Source organism: Camelus ferus, chromosome 29 (genome assembly GCF_009834535.1).
Source record: "Camelus ferus isolate YT-003-E chromosome 29, BCGSAC_Cfer_1.0, whole genome shotgun sequence".
NCBI classification, from domain to species: Eukaryota; Metazoa; Chordata; class Mammalia; order Artiodactyla; family Camelidae; genus Camelus; species Camelus ferus.
The window spans coordinates 16,333,063-16,348,856 of NC_045724.1; the positions used below are offsets into that span (position 1 = coordinate 16,333,063).

The following is a 15,794-nucleotide window of genomic DNA, read 5'->3' on the forward strand; positions in this document are numbered from 1 at the left end:
CAGGGGAGGACTTGACAAAATAAGAAATCCAGGGTTTGGATCAGTGTTACCTTCATGTACCGCGATCTCTGTGCCCTCAAACCATCAATGAGGCCTCGCACTTTCTTGGACAGCAGATTATCCAGAACTGGCAGAACACTCTGGAACACAAAATTCATTTATCCTTATGGTAAAGTATGCTGAATCCAGTGGTCAAGGTGAGAGAGCACAGATTTATGCATTATCTGAAACAAGGAAGCCTCTGAAGAATGACAGCACCCTCCCTCCTCAGCGTTCCTTGCTACTTAAGCGGACTCACACACTAATTTTATTGGCTCCTACTCATTTCACAAAGTATATTTCCACACCCATAGTCTCCTTGACTCCCTGCCCTCACCAGGCCACTGGTGATCTGACTGAAGGAGGAGACGCCGAAGAGGCTCTGGACAACACCCTGCTGGACACTTGCTCCCACCCAGAGGAAGAGGTTGAGCCCATTCTCCAGCAAATATATATCTCCATTGCTTAGACGCTCTTCAGATGCTCGAACTGCTGATGGTTCAGTGGTATTCTCAATGGGAGACTTTGTCTGGACAAAAGGAAGGGGGCAAAAGGTTACCAAGGACCATAAGACATATTTGCCCAACCCCCAACACACATACAAAATTTCAGAAAGCTAAGCCCCTTAGCAACTCAGTGTGAAAATATGACATCAGATAATGCAGGTAAAAAATTCATTAGTGTCAGACCCAGATAATATTAATCCTTCCCTTCCTCCTCCTATGATGCCCCTTTCTCAGTATGATGTCTCACACTCCAGCCCTCAGGCGCACCAATGGTAGGAGCCGAGGATAAAAGAAGACATTGGTCTCAGCCACATCCATGGAGGTAACCAGCAGTCGGACATAAGCGCGGTCATCAGTGGTGACTTCAGCTCCAGGCTGCAGGACGTCACTCTTCAACACACAGTTCAGGTAAACTGGGAGTAGCTTCATGCACTCAGGAAGGATCAACTAAGGGGGTTATCAAAACATAGTCAATAATCATGAGAGATCCCTCCCAATGCAAAAATGTATCCTAGCAACTCCTTCACCAACATGTTTGCCCTACCTGTCCTGCGGAGGAGGGGCTGGCACAGTTCTTTCTGTAACAGGCCAAGATCTGGGCACACTGGGTGATGAGAGTGTCACGAACAGTCTTCACTGGGCTGTTCAGGACCCCCCGGTACGCTGGAAGGGAAAGGAGCTAGCACAGTCACTGGTCTGCCATTCCATCACATGTGCCTTCCCACCAGCACACCTACTCAGGAACGTGGAACTGCTGAACATTCTAGACCTCTCTCTTTGCCCTAGTCCCACCCAGCCCTGCCCCTGCCCTCACCAAACTTGGCCATGTAGTTGATGAGCGTGTCAGTCTCACAGTTTCGATACAGATCAGCTAGCTGAGTGCAGCAGTTGAGGGCCAGGTTGTGGATGCGGAGCCGTCGCTGCCCCGCACAACTGGTGTAGAGCAGGGCACACTACGGGGAGGGAGAAAGGGGGAGTTCACACCCCTCCTTCAACAAAGCCCTCTGAAAAACTGCCTCTTTGCTATATTATTGAATTAAAAGAAAGACACGAACCACCCCTCCCCCAGCCTCTTCTAGTCCTCTCTACGCACCCCTCACGCTCTTCCCTGCGGCCTCTTTATCGCCAGTGAAATGACCCCTAACGCTTCTTCCCCAGTCCCTGCCGCCTGCCCGCCACCTGCAGGAGGGCTCCACTCTCTTCATTGAGCCGGTCGTCATGCTTGAACTCCACAGTCACCGTTTTGTCCCCATCCAGCCCAGCCAGCTCCACATCTGTTGTGTTGCTCATGTAGAAAGCCCCAAAGAAATCTACAGCACGTATACCTGAGGCCACATGGACAGGGACAGGGCTAATGAATGGTATGACAGGTGCCACTTGCCTCCCTCCCAGATTTAGGCCCCCAACCTGCTCTTCTCCAGCCAGGACTGACCAGTGCTTGTCCGGACTCGCATCACAGCATCAAAGCCAACAACCTTCTGGACATCCCGACGCAGGTCACTGAGGAACCGTTCCTGGTCATTCTCCACCTGCATTCCCCCAGGCCCACAGTCACATCACTGATTACCTAACATCATACAATCAGTCCCGCTGCACCCCCTCCACTCTACAAGTCTGCTGAATCATAATGACAGTAACAGTGAAGATAATAATGATGTTGATGATTAATGATAGCTTTAAGCATTTACTACATGCCAGGTACCATATTAAGTGCTTTACATTAATCCTGATGACAGATCCTAATAAGTATTAAAATCTCATTTTACAAATGAAGAAACAAAGGAGAGAAAAATTAAGTAATTTATCCTAGGTCATACAGCTTGTAAGCAGGAGGGCCAGGACTGACTCCAAGCCCCCTGCTCCTGACTGCTCCACTCATAGCTCTCTTTACACTACGTGGTCTTCACCTCCAACACTATTCCTATTAACAAGTCAGCAGGTAAAGAGCCACTCCACATGTAGGCAGACATCCCCAGTCCTGCTTCCACTTGCCACCCAGAGTCCCATGCCGTACCTGAAAGCAAGCGTATTTGTAGACAGAGCCACCAGTCAGCTGGGGTACAACAGACAGTGTGGCCACATCCACATACTGGTTAGGGAAGAGGAAGAGGTCTACGCAGCAGCCTTGGGCCACACACTCTTTGGCCAGAGTCTGATAGGCACCTGTCTGAGGCTGGAACAGAGTCTGGGGAAGAACAGATGAAAATGCTCAAATGTCAAAGTTCCACACTATTTGAGAACCGTACCTGCATATGGGCTATGCAAGGACATGTAAACTTCAGATCTACTTCACAGTCTGCAATAGTAGTAAAACATTCCCAAAGAAAAGCCTACCAAGGGCTTGGGATGAGAAGGGTAGAGAGGTGTGGGAGCAGTGGAGAAGGTTGGCAATCACAAAGGTGACACGTGAAAGGGCAGAAGATCTAGTCACAGTTCCCCTCAAAAAAGTAACAGTATTGTGCTGTGAAGAGACACCACATTCCTCCGCAACGGAAAGTCCTCCCCGTGGCACCCGATCCCACACCTTCTCCTTGTCTGTGTTGATCAACTTCCTGTCGTCTCTGTTCTTCAGCTTCCCTGGGGCCTCTGCAATGGGCAGGGAGGTGTGGAACAGAAAGAGCTTCCCTGCACACTCAGCAGCCTAGGAAAGAAGAGAGATCTACTGGTCCATTCTTTCCTTTATTCATCCATTATTCATTCACCCCTTCCCTCGTCATTTATTCAGTGCCAACTGTGTCAGACTGGCTGACTCACTGGACAGGCGTCAATCACTGAAGAAACAAGGGTTATATCCCAGGGGGTAAGATGGTCAGAAGAAAGTGTCACAGAGGAGGTTCCCAGGGACTCTAGCCTTACCTTCAGAGCCTCCATCCCAGCCTGGATAACTGGGGCAAATACTGTCTCCGTCTCCCTTGTGTCTGCAAACATTTCTGGAATCTGATCCAATAAGCTGAAGAGACAGGTGATAAGAGGCAATCAAAATTGCTATCCAAATTCCAGATTCCTCAATCCTCAATCCCCTGAAGAGTCATCTGGTCCCCAGATTCTGAAAACTCTTGAGGCATAGCCCCTGTCCATCTGCTGACCTCTCTGCTCAACTCTCTGGCTTTCTGTGACTGTACCCACCCCACCCCAGCTTTACCCCCACAATCTCTTTACCTGGTGATGACTGTCCGAGACTCATTGACATTGACCAGGAAGCCATCCAGCAGTGGCACAAACATGTCGCCCACATCAGATACAACCATCATCTGTGGCTGGGCCAATGAGCTCTTCACATTGTAGAAGTGCAGCACCTTATTATAGGTGACAAAGCCAACTCGGACTGCTGACTCTTCGGCCCCGCCCTCCCTGTAGAAGGCGACATTGTTACTCAGATTTGCCATCTTTTCCACCACCCAACTTCATGATATCTGGCTCCAACTGCTGAATCAAGCCAGCACCCCCCCACCCACCCTCCCCAGCCATCATCATCATCCAAAGAAAGCACCTCGGCTCCATAACTCTCACCTAGGCAGAAAGTCTAACAGTGACTTGAGCTCCTCACAGAGGAGCCTAACAAGACCACTCCTGATGGCATTGTAGGAGACGTCGATCATGAAGATGAAGGCAGGAGGGCTGGGGAACTTATTGTTCTGCAAAGGAAGGAAATGTAGTCGGGGAGAGGAGTATTGGTAAGCAGGCCAACTGACCAGAGAGAAGTCAACATAAAATGGGACAACGAAGGGATGATGGAAATGATCACAGCAAGTCTTCGCTGTCTCATTGTCCTCCACCCACTGCTCCTCCCCGTGCTACCTTCCCTCACCTTGCAGTAATCTACAGTGGCCAAGAATTCATAAGAGCCCAAGGATAGCTCAGGACGGTCATAAGCATCCACACGTTTGCCGGTATGATCCAGATGTTGAAAATACTGGGGGGGAACTGTGGGGAGTAGGGCAGAGTGTTACTCAAGAGTCCACTCTCAATCTTAGTTAGTCTGGCCCTGGCTGAGCTCAGTCTACTGTCCCACATCCCCATATGTGTCCTACTTCCCCAGCTCCTAAACAACGGACCCTCATCTACCTAACTAGAAAGAGTACAACATAGATGCAATCCAGATGCCCCCAATCCCAGCCTCGGTGAACGTACCATCGTTGATACAGCTGCAAAAGCAGCACTGGAAGCGCCTCCCGCCCTCAATGAACTGCATGAAGGGGCACATATATGCTTTGCAGCGATTGCAGCGCAAAGGGCCAGATTCCCCGTGGTCGACGACATATGGTGAAGCCTAAGGACCAAAGGGGAAGGTCTGAAACACAGAGGGAAGCTACAGTGGGTAGCTACATGTAGCAGTAGATAAGGAGGAACAACCTGGGGGGCAAGAGCATGGCTCAGATATTTTGCCTGGGGAGGGAGTAGAGTGAAGGGGAATGAGGACAAATTTCCCTAAGGAGTATCCCGAAGAGTCTAAATTGTATAGTTCTTTCTCCTTATTCCTCATCTCCAGAATTTCACTTCTTCTTGAAAGGGAAGAGTGACTGTGAACCCAGCCCTAACAACTCAGGGGCTGATATGGGCTTTTGAGAAGAAAGCCAAAGAGTATCCAGGATTCACATTTCTGGCCCTATCTTCAATCCCCTTCACTCCTGCCCTAGGGATCCTGACTCCTGCTTCCTTTCCCAAACAAGTATCTGTGACATTTGTCCTCCATGATCCCTGGATTTCTGTGATATCTACTGATGCCCCAGGCAGATGTCACCCTACAGGTTAAAGACCAGCAGCCAAGTGTCCAACCATCCCCACTGAGACCCAGGAAAAGAGAATGAGAAGCACACAGAATAAGACAGAGAAGCAGGATGTAAAGTGAGCCCTGAGTGTCCAGTTATAGAGAAATCCATCCTAAGTTTGATAAGTTAAGCATGAGCACAAGGGTATCCTACCAAGGCCTGGTAGGATAGAGCAGCTGCCAAGCTCTCTCTCTTTTTATGCTGATTTCAGGTTTTGGGGTTGCAGATCATGGCCCAAGCCAGGTAAGAGACAGACTGCTGGATCCTAATCCACCTTTTTCCTTACATGCTGCCCTAACATCTCTAACATGGCATGACAGGACAGCGTATAAGAAAAAGTATAATGATGTGCTTCTAATCATCTGGAGATGACCATGCTATGAGAGGCTCCTGCATCCAGCTGTCTTCTTCCCTGCAAGCTGGCCTTGTGTTTCCCCTGTGGATCCTGCTCCCATCCAGCAATTTCTTGGACTTTTGCTTTCATCCCTACAACCTCCTTCAGATATGGTCCCTGGGATACAAAGTTGCTGAAGATACTCTCCGCTTCTGCCCAGCCAAAAGTTCTTCCATTGTGACTGACAGAATCACACCTAGGAAGAAGTCTTACTCCCCACTCCCCCTCCCTTCCTCCCTTTCATTTCCTCTAGTCCCTTCTCTGACTCACCTCCTCTGGGGGCAGCCTTGCCAACGGTTTGATGACAGCTGCCAGAGGCACCTGAGCCTGTTTAGCCATGTCAGATGTGCAAGGGATATTATAGGATGTGCATCGGATGTAGCGGGGACTCGCATTCCCTGAAGGAGGAGGTAGAAAGACTGAGTCAGATCACAGAATCCCTCCAGACACCAGCTCTCCACTGCTGATCCAGCCCATCACCCCAACAAATGCTAGAGCTGATGGTGGTTTTTCCCCCCTCAAAAGCAGTGAGGGACTGGTTTTCAATTAATGACTGACAAAAGGTGGGAGGGTATAGCTCGGTGGTAGAGTGCATGCTTAGCATGCACAAGGACATGGGTTCAATTCCCAGCACCTCCATTAAAAAAAAAAAAAACATACATACATACATAAACCTAATTACCTCCCCTCTCCAACAACAACAAAAACCCAACAAACCAAAAAAAGAAGAAAAAAAAAAAGACTGACAAAAGCCCCATCCATAGTCTGATAGTGTTGGAGAAAAAGCTCTGCAGGGAGGGGCTAACGCCCCTCTCACCTTGGTCTTTCACCAGGAAGTTGGTGGTGACTAAGGGTGGCACCTGGCCCCGTACTCCAGTAATAAATGGCTCTGAACCCCGGTTGTTCCTGTCATCCTCGATAACCTGAATCTGTAGGGGAGAAGTGAAATGAATGAGGTGACAGACAAAAAGGGAGAACCAGGTCCCAGAGAGCTAGGAGAAAGAAAGGCTGGAGCTGCAGCACAGAAACTAATAATTTGCCAAGGAACACACCTCATGCACCAGGCCTGCTCTCCTTCTGGAGATCATATAAAATGCTGTAACGCCAACCTTCTAGTGTACAGTCAGCAGCAAAATGCTGGACAGGCAACACTGAGAACAGGCTTCTTCACGAATTGCCCTGAACCCCAATATAACCCTGTTATAACCCCCACTGCAGGGAAACTCCAGCTCTAATCACAAACCTTCAAACCTGATCAGATTCTACTTGCCTCCCCCATCAAGCCTTCCCCTCCCCTTTTCTCCCCAAGACACTTTCTGAGAAAGAGCAGGAAAACAGACAACAGTAACCATGTAAAAATGAATCTACCTGGAATGACTCTACACTCAATGAAAGAAGGGACAGGGTGAGGAGAGGATTACACAGACAGAAATGATCAGGCAAGGTGAGGAAGCAGATGCTGCCTTATTTTCAGGTAAGCATCAGTGTGTAAATATGGGAGAAGAGGATTTTACAGCCTGATCCTCAGTCCCCCACATTTTGACAGACCCAGCGAAGGGAGAAAAAAAGGTTTTGCAAAGCTGGTGATCAGATCTTTCGGCAGGCCGAGAACCTTTGGTCAGTTACTTCAAGATGGGTTTGGTAAAACCAGAAAAAGGGAGACTAAGACTCTGTATCCCATAGCAGAAAGAGTTGAAGCTTAGAAATACATCAGAGTCACTGTCCAGCTGAGACAGTGGTCCACACTTTCCCAAACCGGCCATCCCTTCCCCTGTAAGAAATGCCAGTTTTCCAAACTTGTACATTAGTAGCCACCTACCCACATGTTTCTCCACAACAAGCTGTAGACAAATCAAACCCAAAGGGGAAGGATCTACTGTTTGACTTTGTCCTGTTCCATCGTATGTCACACGCAGGCTCCTGGAGAAGCCAGCAGGACTAAAACCAAAGCTTAACATGCCACCTGAGCCCACCCTTAGAGCCTGACCTTCTACCATCCCATACTTAAAGGCACTGCTAACACCTTGCTACTTCATTATATGGTGACTTGAGGCATGCACATCCTTCTAGCATGTAGAAGCGAGGATCTAGAAGGACTAAGGGAAGAGGATGGAGAGGGATGGACATGGTGGATGAGGTGAAGATGAGGTCACAGGCATGCATGGGTGACATTAACACAGGGATGACACACACGCACCCCCTCCCCCTGCACTTACTGGACTAGGAATGGCATCAGGGTCTATTCTGTGCCTGGTTTTCTGCTGAGGAGGCAGCTCATTGAGTTGCTTTTAGTGTTTTAATAATAAAGGCAGCAGGGGAATACAGGGAGGGAGACAAAAGAACAAGAAGCAGATGTTACTTCTCTCAACCCTGATGAGTTAGACATGAACAGCTGGAGCCCAGCTCAGACTGCTGAAATCGGGCCCCCTCTAGATCAGAAATTCCAAGTTTTTCTGGCCCAAAAAAGAGCCTTTAATGGCTCAGATTATGATGCAGAAAGATAAAGAAGGGGACAAACAGAAGGCAAGAGGGGTTATACAGGGAGGCACTGAATGGGAGAAACCTTAAGGAAGAAGAGGGCTGTTCCCTCTAAAAGGCCAATCCTCCCATCTAAGGACTATTCTTATGCTGAAAGAAGACTCTCCTCACATCCAACCGGACTCTACTCACTGAAGGAGGGAAAAGGAAGGAGGGGCCATATAATCCTCTCGGGTCCCACTTAGCCAGCTGGGTCCCTCACCATGATAGTTCCCCAAAGGAAAAGGGAAGAGAACAGATGGAATATGACAATGGCTAAGCATGGTGAGGTAACCGACATAGCAAATGTTGCAGACAGAACTATAAAGTGGCCTCCATTCGAGAGTACAGTCCAAGCCTCTATTCTGAGTATGATGAGGAAGGCCTGAGGATTCTGATGGCTCCAAGGGTGAAATTCACCATCCTTCCGGAAGAAACAGTTTCCCCACGTTGCCCTTGTAAACTGTAGCTCACTTTTCCCTAACCACACAGCAGAAGCCTAGCAAACAAAAGTACTCAAGGCTTCCTCCTAAACTACTGTCCAAGTAGGAGCAGAGAGAAACCAGAGAAACCTTTCCTTAACACCTAACACCAGAGAATTCCCACCAGCTCTACCCATTAACAAGAGTGCTATCCTACTAGACCTAAGAGGACAAGACTCGGACCCAGCCACTCCTCCACGGAAGAGCAGAGGTTACCATGCTATGTCCAACAGTGACAGAACGCAGCACTCAACCCAGAGCTCTGTGGACACTGCTGACCATGCTTGGCTTCCCTTCCCTTTTTGCCCAGCTATGAAGTAAAAGTGCCCCCAAAAGACTTCTGGGACTTCAATTTCCATTTCAAAGAGTCAAAAATTACATTGAGGTTCTACACATTCATCCACAAGACGATGAATGAAAAAGGGAAAATAGTCAGGAAATGCTCAGCAAACATCTCATCGAGGTTGACTCACTTATCTGGCAGCCACAAGCTCCTTCCCCAGGACCACATAAGTACTTACAGGGCTCGGGATGGCATCAGGGTCCAGGCGCTTAGGAGGCAGAGGTTGAGGAGGCCCGGGCTGACTGCCAAAAGTGGCTGTTCCTGGGTAGGGACTTCCATAATTGGGCTGAGGGCCCCGGGCTGGTCCAAAGGAACCTGAGAGACAAGGGCACAAGGTTGATGGACCAAAAATTCCCTCCTTATCTCTTCTTAAGGCTTCAGGGAAATGACTAGATTCCTATAAATGTAGAGTTGTGAGGTACAGTAATAACCATTCAGGGAATGACCACATTCTCTGAACTGCAAGGAAAAAAAAAATCTTATATCCCCACATCCTAGTACTAATACCCTGAAGCTGTCTATCTAGGTCACCACTTAGCAAGCAACACTAAAAGCATATAAAAACAAACCAACCAAAAACTACCTTTGACTCCGAGATAGACCTTGGGAAAAACTTACCATTTTGCTGCAGCTGATAGCCTGGCTGCTGGGAGGAGTGCATAGGTGGTGGTGGTCCTGGCGGCCCAGACATCTGGGTGCCAGGGGTCAGAGCTTGAGGAGGAGGTGAGGAAATATGGTTGGGCTGGCTCACTGGGGGCCCCCCAAAACTCTGTCCAGGCAGGAGTGGACCAGTCATGGAAGGCATCCGAGGACCCCCGGAAGCTGAGGGTGTGAAGCTGGAGGCCTGTGGTAGGACAGATCGCTGGGGAGGCTGGGCCCCAGGATGACCCTGGGCCTGGCCCTGAGGATAGGAGCCATACAGACCAGAGTTGGGGAAACTTCCTGAGGCTGAGGCCAGCGATGTTGGTGGGCCTGAGAAGCAGAAGAAGTAGAGTCAGAACCCCAGTCATCCTGCCTCCTTGTTCAGTAAATCACTTCCCTTTCCACATGAGGGGCAGGAATGACTGTCCCATCTGCTGGGGCTCAGAACAAGAAATAAAAGGGATTCAGGAATACCCCTAGAGCCCATTGCTTCTAAAAAGAAGGGAACAGTAACATTTCTGTGATCACAGCTACTCACCATAGCCCAGCCCCGAAGTGGGAGGGACTGGGGCCACAGCACCACTGATGTGCATTCCAGCCAGCTGAGCAGTCACCTGTGCACTTGTCGGGGGAGGGCCATAGGGCTGAAGCACAGCTGGCTGGCTGACCACAGGGACCAATGGGGCTGACCCAAATGGCTGAGACCCAGGGAGCCTGTGAAGAGAAGGAAGGCAGAGGCCTCCAGTGGGCTGGGACACCCTTCCAAGTTGGCAAGAGCACCACATCATAAAGGAAGCTATATTCTTTTACAGCATCTTACTCTCATCTTACTTTCTCTTCTATAGCTTCATGCTTCTATGTATTTGTGAATAAATTACATTCCTGTGATTATTCATGGAAAATCTTGTTGTCCATTATATTCACTCCAAAACCATATGCCAAGCACTCTCAGATCAAGTATTATTTATTTACTCTGCTAGTTAGACTATCACCTCCTCTGCCTCAAACTTTTGTTGACAAACCACCTCAGTTTTGTAATCAGAAGCCCTGAAGGAGTCAAAAGGGAAGGTGCACAGAAGCACTAACACAATAGGAGCCTAATAAATGTGGGATCAAACAAATGCAGTTTCATTGTTTAACTTTTAAACCGAAGTATTACTTTATCTTGGGAAACCAAAGTATTACTTTATCCTGGAAAGATCTGTAAGATCAGAAAAGCAGGCCAGCTAAGTCCGGCATTCTGTACTAATCAGAAAGACGATGCCAACTCTACCAGAGTTAAGGACCAGACAAACAGAACATAAATCAGGTAGCCTTCTAAGCTGGGTCTGTCTAGCAAAAGCCTCGTGACTTGGATAGCTGCATTGGACACTCTCATGGTATCAGATGGCACATTAAAATATAGATACAAAATCATTCCAATATCATTGAATATGAACTAGCAACTGCACTGGTGTTTTACAGTAATGTTACTGCAAAAAGCTACAACACAGATTATTATACATAACAAGCTCCTTCCGAGATTTCAAGAATGAATCAATTTCTTCACAACAGTAGTCTGTTACATTGACATTCTGATTTATCCTTCCTGTTTATTTTGTCTCTACTAAATAATTGGAACTTGATTATATTTGGCTAGCTTCTATTAGTCCTGCAGTTGTACACTTTTCATTCAATCATTCTACTAGGTATTTTCTAGGTATTATGCTGGTGAAACTTACTGCCCTAAGCTCTTTGTTGGGCTTTGCATTTTTTTGTCTTCCATAGCACCAAACATACTGTTAGCCTCATGGCAGATGCTCATAAATCCCTGTCAGAATAATTATATTCCAGGGTACTACTCCATTAATGTGGGTAATCCTCTCAACTACCCAATGTTATTCTGCCACATGCCAAATAACAATAAATCAACACCTTATCCATACAGAGCTTTATAATTTATAAAGTATCTCTAAGTACTTTATTTAATTCTCACAGAAAATTAATTAGGGAGACAGAACAGATAGAAAACTAAGACACTAAGGGTGTAAGTGGCAGATGAACCTAGACCTGGAACCCAGATCTGATTCATAGTCCAATGTACTTTACTTTTTAATTGTGAAATACAACATAAATAGAAAAAAAATACGTAAGACATATATATACTGCTGAATAATTATAATACAAACACCCATGTAACCAAAAAGCAAGTCAAGAAATAGAATACTTTGGAACCCAAAGGCCCTGTATGCCTCTCCTCCATCATAGCCCTCTCCCTTCTCCCAAAGATACCTACTTTCCTAACTTCCTAATAATTGCTCCCTTGTCTTTAAAACAATATAATTCAATTGTGTCATTTTTTAAACTTTTGTAAACAGAATCACATCGTACATACTTTGAGTTTTGCTTCTTTTGTTCAACTGTATGTCTAAGAAATTCATCTGTACTGTTGCATTTATCATTCCCTTTCATCACTAAATGTTATTCCACTAAACAAATACAACATGATTTACCTAGGCATTTTACTATGGATAGAGTTTGGGGTTTTCTGATTTTTTGATATTATACATAATGTTGCTATGTTCACTCATATACTTAACTTGTTTACACATACATGAGTTTTTCTAAGGCATACAACTATGAGTGAAATTACTGAATTATATGATATGCATATCTTTAATTTTAATAGATAATTTCAAGTTATTATCCCATAGTAGTTGTACTAATTTGCATCGCACCACCAGTGGATAAGAGTTCCTGATACTCCACATGCTTAGCAATATTTAGTACTGCTAGACTTTTGAGTTTTGCCAATCTTATGGATACATAGGAGAAACTTGCGGTTTTTAGATTTTACTATTTTCTTTACTTATGAGGTTGAACAGCTTTTTAATATGTTCTTTGGCCATTAATATCTCTTCTTTTATAAAATGCCTATTCTAGTTTTTATCCATTATTTTTTCAACTGAATTGACTTTTTCTTACTGATTAGTAGGAGTTCTTTATGTATTCTAGATATTATTTTATGTGTTTATATCTACTTTATGTGTAAATATCTTTTTTCCATTCTGGAACTTATCTTTTCAATGTACTTTCCATTCATTGTCTCTTTGATCATTCCCATCAGTACAAAAACATACAAACATCTAAAAAATAACAACTATTAGTGGAAACAACCCAAATGTCCATCAACAGATAAATGAATAAACAAAATGTGGTATTATATGCATACAGTGAAATACTGTGATAAAAAGAATGAAATACTGATACATGCTACAACATAGATGAACAGTGAAAACATTATGCTAAGTCAAAGAACTCAGTTACAAAATATCATATAGTATACGATTCCATTCATATGAAAATCTAGGATAGGGAAATCTATAGAGACAGAAAGTAGATTAGTGGTTGCTTAGGATTTGGGTAGTGAGGGATTAAAGGAAAAGCTAAATAGGGATAGCAACTCAGATAAAGGATAGGATGTTTCTTTCTGAGGTGATGAAAATGTTCTAAAACTGACTGCAGTGATAGTTGCACATACCTGTGAATATACTAAAAACCATTACATTGTACACTTTAAAGGGGAGAATTGCATGGTATGTGAAATATATCTAAGTGAAATCATTTAAAAAATACAATCAAATAAAATTCCCCCAAACCTCACATCCTCCTCAAGCTTTTGGTCCTCTTTCAGCCAAACACTACAAAAGAATTGGTCCATACTCTGTCTCTACCACTCTACTTCTTTAGTTACTATTCTCCTCTTTTTAAAGATCTTTCATTCTAAGTTCATTTTCCTTTTTTTCCTTAGTCTATCCCTTAGTAGTGTTCTCAACCAGGGTCTACTCATGGTAAATTCTCAGTCTTTGTCTGAAAATGTCTCTATTTACCCTCTCTCTTAGCTATGTACATAATTCTATGCTGACAATTACATGCCCTTAATGCTTTCAAGTACTAGTCTACTATCTGCTCTCCTCTAACAGCCACTATTTACTCTAATCAATATTTTTTTTCCACTGAGAAACTCTTGTCACCTGTGTTGAGAGAGGGTGGTTGTTTCGCATTTGATCTGGAAGGTACTCTAATGATATTGCCACCCAAGATCAAATTTCTTTTAAAAAGCTTTAAGATATAATTTCTATATCATTAAATTCACTCCTTTAAGTGTACAATTCAACAATTTTTGGTAAATTTATAGAGTTGTGCAACCATCACCAGAATCCAATTTTAGAACACTTTCACTTCCCCCAAAAGACCCCTGGTGTCCATGTGCAGTCCCAAGACCTTTTTTCCTCACTTAATTCACAGCCAGCCTGGGAGAAAAAGGACTACTTATTATCTCCCTCTGCCAGTGTATAAATTTTTTTTTTCTAGTCTACCTGTTCAGTGAAGATGTAGCCCAGGTCCAGACTTCATAAACAAGGTCTCAGTTCCAAACCTCGACTCAGAAAAGCCCAAGGTACCTGCTTAAACTTAAGTTCCCAGGTTTTCAGGATGGTAATTTCCACCTTCTCCACAGGCAGCCCTAGTGTCAATTTACCACTCTTGATTTTAAGTTCCCACTTGGTCTCTGACACTTGAGGATTTCACTTTCTTTTTAGTTTTTAAAGCTTGATGATGCATTTGAGAAAAAAAAAGTTTCTATTTCCTCTGTCTGTTCTAGATGTTTGTGGCAGAAGCGTTTTTAGGTTATATTAACTTACCTCCCAGCGGAAACTCTTTGACCTACTCCAGCTAGACAGCTGCCTTCCTATTTCCACTGAAACTACATATGTCAATAATGCTGAACCTCACCAAACCCAACGGCCAATTCTCAGTCCACATCTCACCTTGCAGCAGCAAATGACACAACTGATTACTCTCCTGACTTCCTAAAATACTTTCTTCACCTAGTTTCCTGATGCTACTCTCCCCTGGCTAATCTCCTACCTGTTCTTTCTTATTGTCTTTTGATGGCTCCTCCTCTGACCTCCTTTTAAATGTTGGTAAGTTCTCCAAGGGTTAGTCCTTAATTCTACTGTTTACTCTCAATGCACACTTTCTAAGTGATTTAATCTAATTCCATAGCTTTAAATAATGTCTGTATATCAAAGACTCTCGAATTTACATCTCCAGTCCTGATATCATTCCTTAGCTACAGCTCTGTATCTACAACGGCCTACTCAACATCTCTGTTTGTTACCTAGTAGCTTTCTTAAACCTATAACATACAAAATAAAACCCTTCATTTCACCCCCAAAATCTTCTCAAATATTCCTCACTTGAGTGAATAGCACTACTATTTACCTAGTTGCTTGGTCAACACGTTAAGCGACATCAAGAATTCCTCTTTCTCTCTTAACTCACATCCAATCCTACTGACTCTACCTTCAAAATATACCCCAGATCTGACTTTCTTACCACCTCTACCACTACCATCCTAAACCAAGTCAAGACCTTCTCTTACCTGAACTACTGCAATGTCCTCCTCACAGGATTCCCTACTTCTACTCTTGCATCCAGCAAAGTGACCTCTTTTTAAAATAAATATATTTGTTTTAATTTTTAGAGAATGGAAAGAACACATGAAAAATTTTTTAAAAGTAATGTTTCTAGTAATCACATTTATGATAGTATTAGTATTGTTATACTGAGACCAGTGTGTATAGTGAGGGATAAAATAAATGAGAAATTGTGGCATATCCTAATATTCTAATTCCATCATCCCCATAGCCTTGAGAACCAAGACACTTGGTGTAGAAGAAAAGAGATGCAGTTACAATGAAGAGGTTAAGTAAGGGCTCTGTAGTCCTGATTTTGAATTGGAAGTACATATTTAAACTAATGAGGTATTTTATCTTTAATATATGCAGATATGTATTTCTTAGTTATGTCCACTGAAGAGGCCTAGGAAGTCACCAATCAGGTAGCAATGAACATTCCTAGTGCCCAATTATAGTTACAAAATGTCACTTCTCACCAACAAAATAAATAATTTCTTGGAAAAATGGCTAATTCCTGTTCTGGAACATAAAACGTGTAAGATAACCCTGGAACATCTCATCACACCTAAAGATTACTAGGGTCATGTCAAAAGTATTCAGGAGTCAACTTGAAGAGGCTCCCATGGGTCAAAGACAGGAC

At 44.5% G+C, this 15,794-nt stretch overlaps 1 protein-coding gene across 4 annotated transcripts in view; it reads right to left on the minus strand.

Moving 5' to 3' along the window:
* SEC24C (SEC24 homolog C, COPII coat complex component) overlaps positions 1-15,794 on the minus strand; it is a 48,475-nt gene that overhangs the window by 1,336 nt on the left and 31,345 nt on the right. For 3 of the 4 annotated variants that reach the window (XM_014557658.2, XM_032470125.1, XM_014557661.2), the window contains 20 exons: positions 10,231-10,406; positions 9,669-10,022; positions 9,229-9,365; positions 7,925-7,993; positions 6,526-6,637; positions 5,979-6,106; positions 4,677-4,815; positions 4,354-4,469; positions 4,056-4,180; positions 3,705-3,896; positions 3,402-3,495; positions 3,070-3,186; positions 2,560-2,730; positions 1,978-2,074; positions 1,725-1,870; positions 1,360-1,498; positions 1,090-1,208; positions 813-992; positions 377-568; positions 51-140 (listed from right to left, as the gene is read on the minus strand). In XM_014557658.2, the coding sequence (XP_014413144.1) occupies positions 51-140; positions 377-568; positions 813-992; positions 1,090-1,208; positions 1,360-1,498; positions 1,725-1,870; positions 1,978-2,074; positions 2,560-2,730; positions 3,070-3,186; positions 3,402-3,495; positions 3,705-3,896; positions 4,056-4,180; positions 4,354-4,469; positions 4,677-4,815; positions 5,979-6,106; positions 6,526-6,637; positions 7,925-7,993; positions 9,229-9,365; positions 9,669-10,022; positions 10,231-10,406 (2,893 nt within the window). The remainder of the gene's footprint in view (positions 1-50; positions 141-376; positions 569-812; positions 993-1,089; positions 1,209-1,359; positions 1,499-1,724; positions 1,871-1,977; positions 2,075-2,559; positions 2,731-3,069; positions 3,187-3,401; positions 3,496-3,704; positions 3,897-4,055; positions 4,181-4,353; positions 4,470-4,676; positions 4,816-5,978; positions 6,107-6,525; positions 6,638-7,924; positions 7,994-9,228; positions 9,366-9,668; positions 10,023-10,230; positions 10,407-15,794) is intronic. The other variant, XM_006173410.3, reaches the window with a different exon arrangement.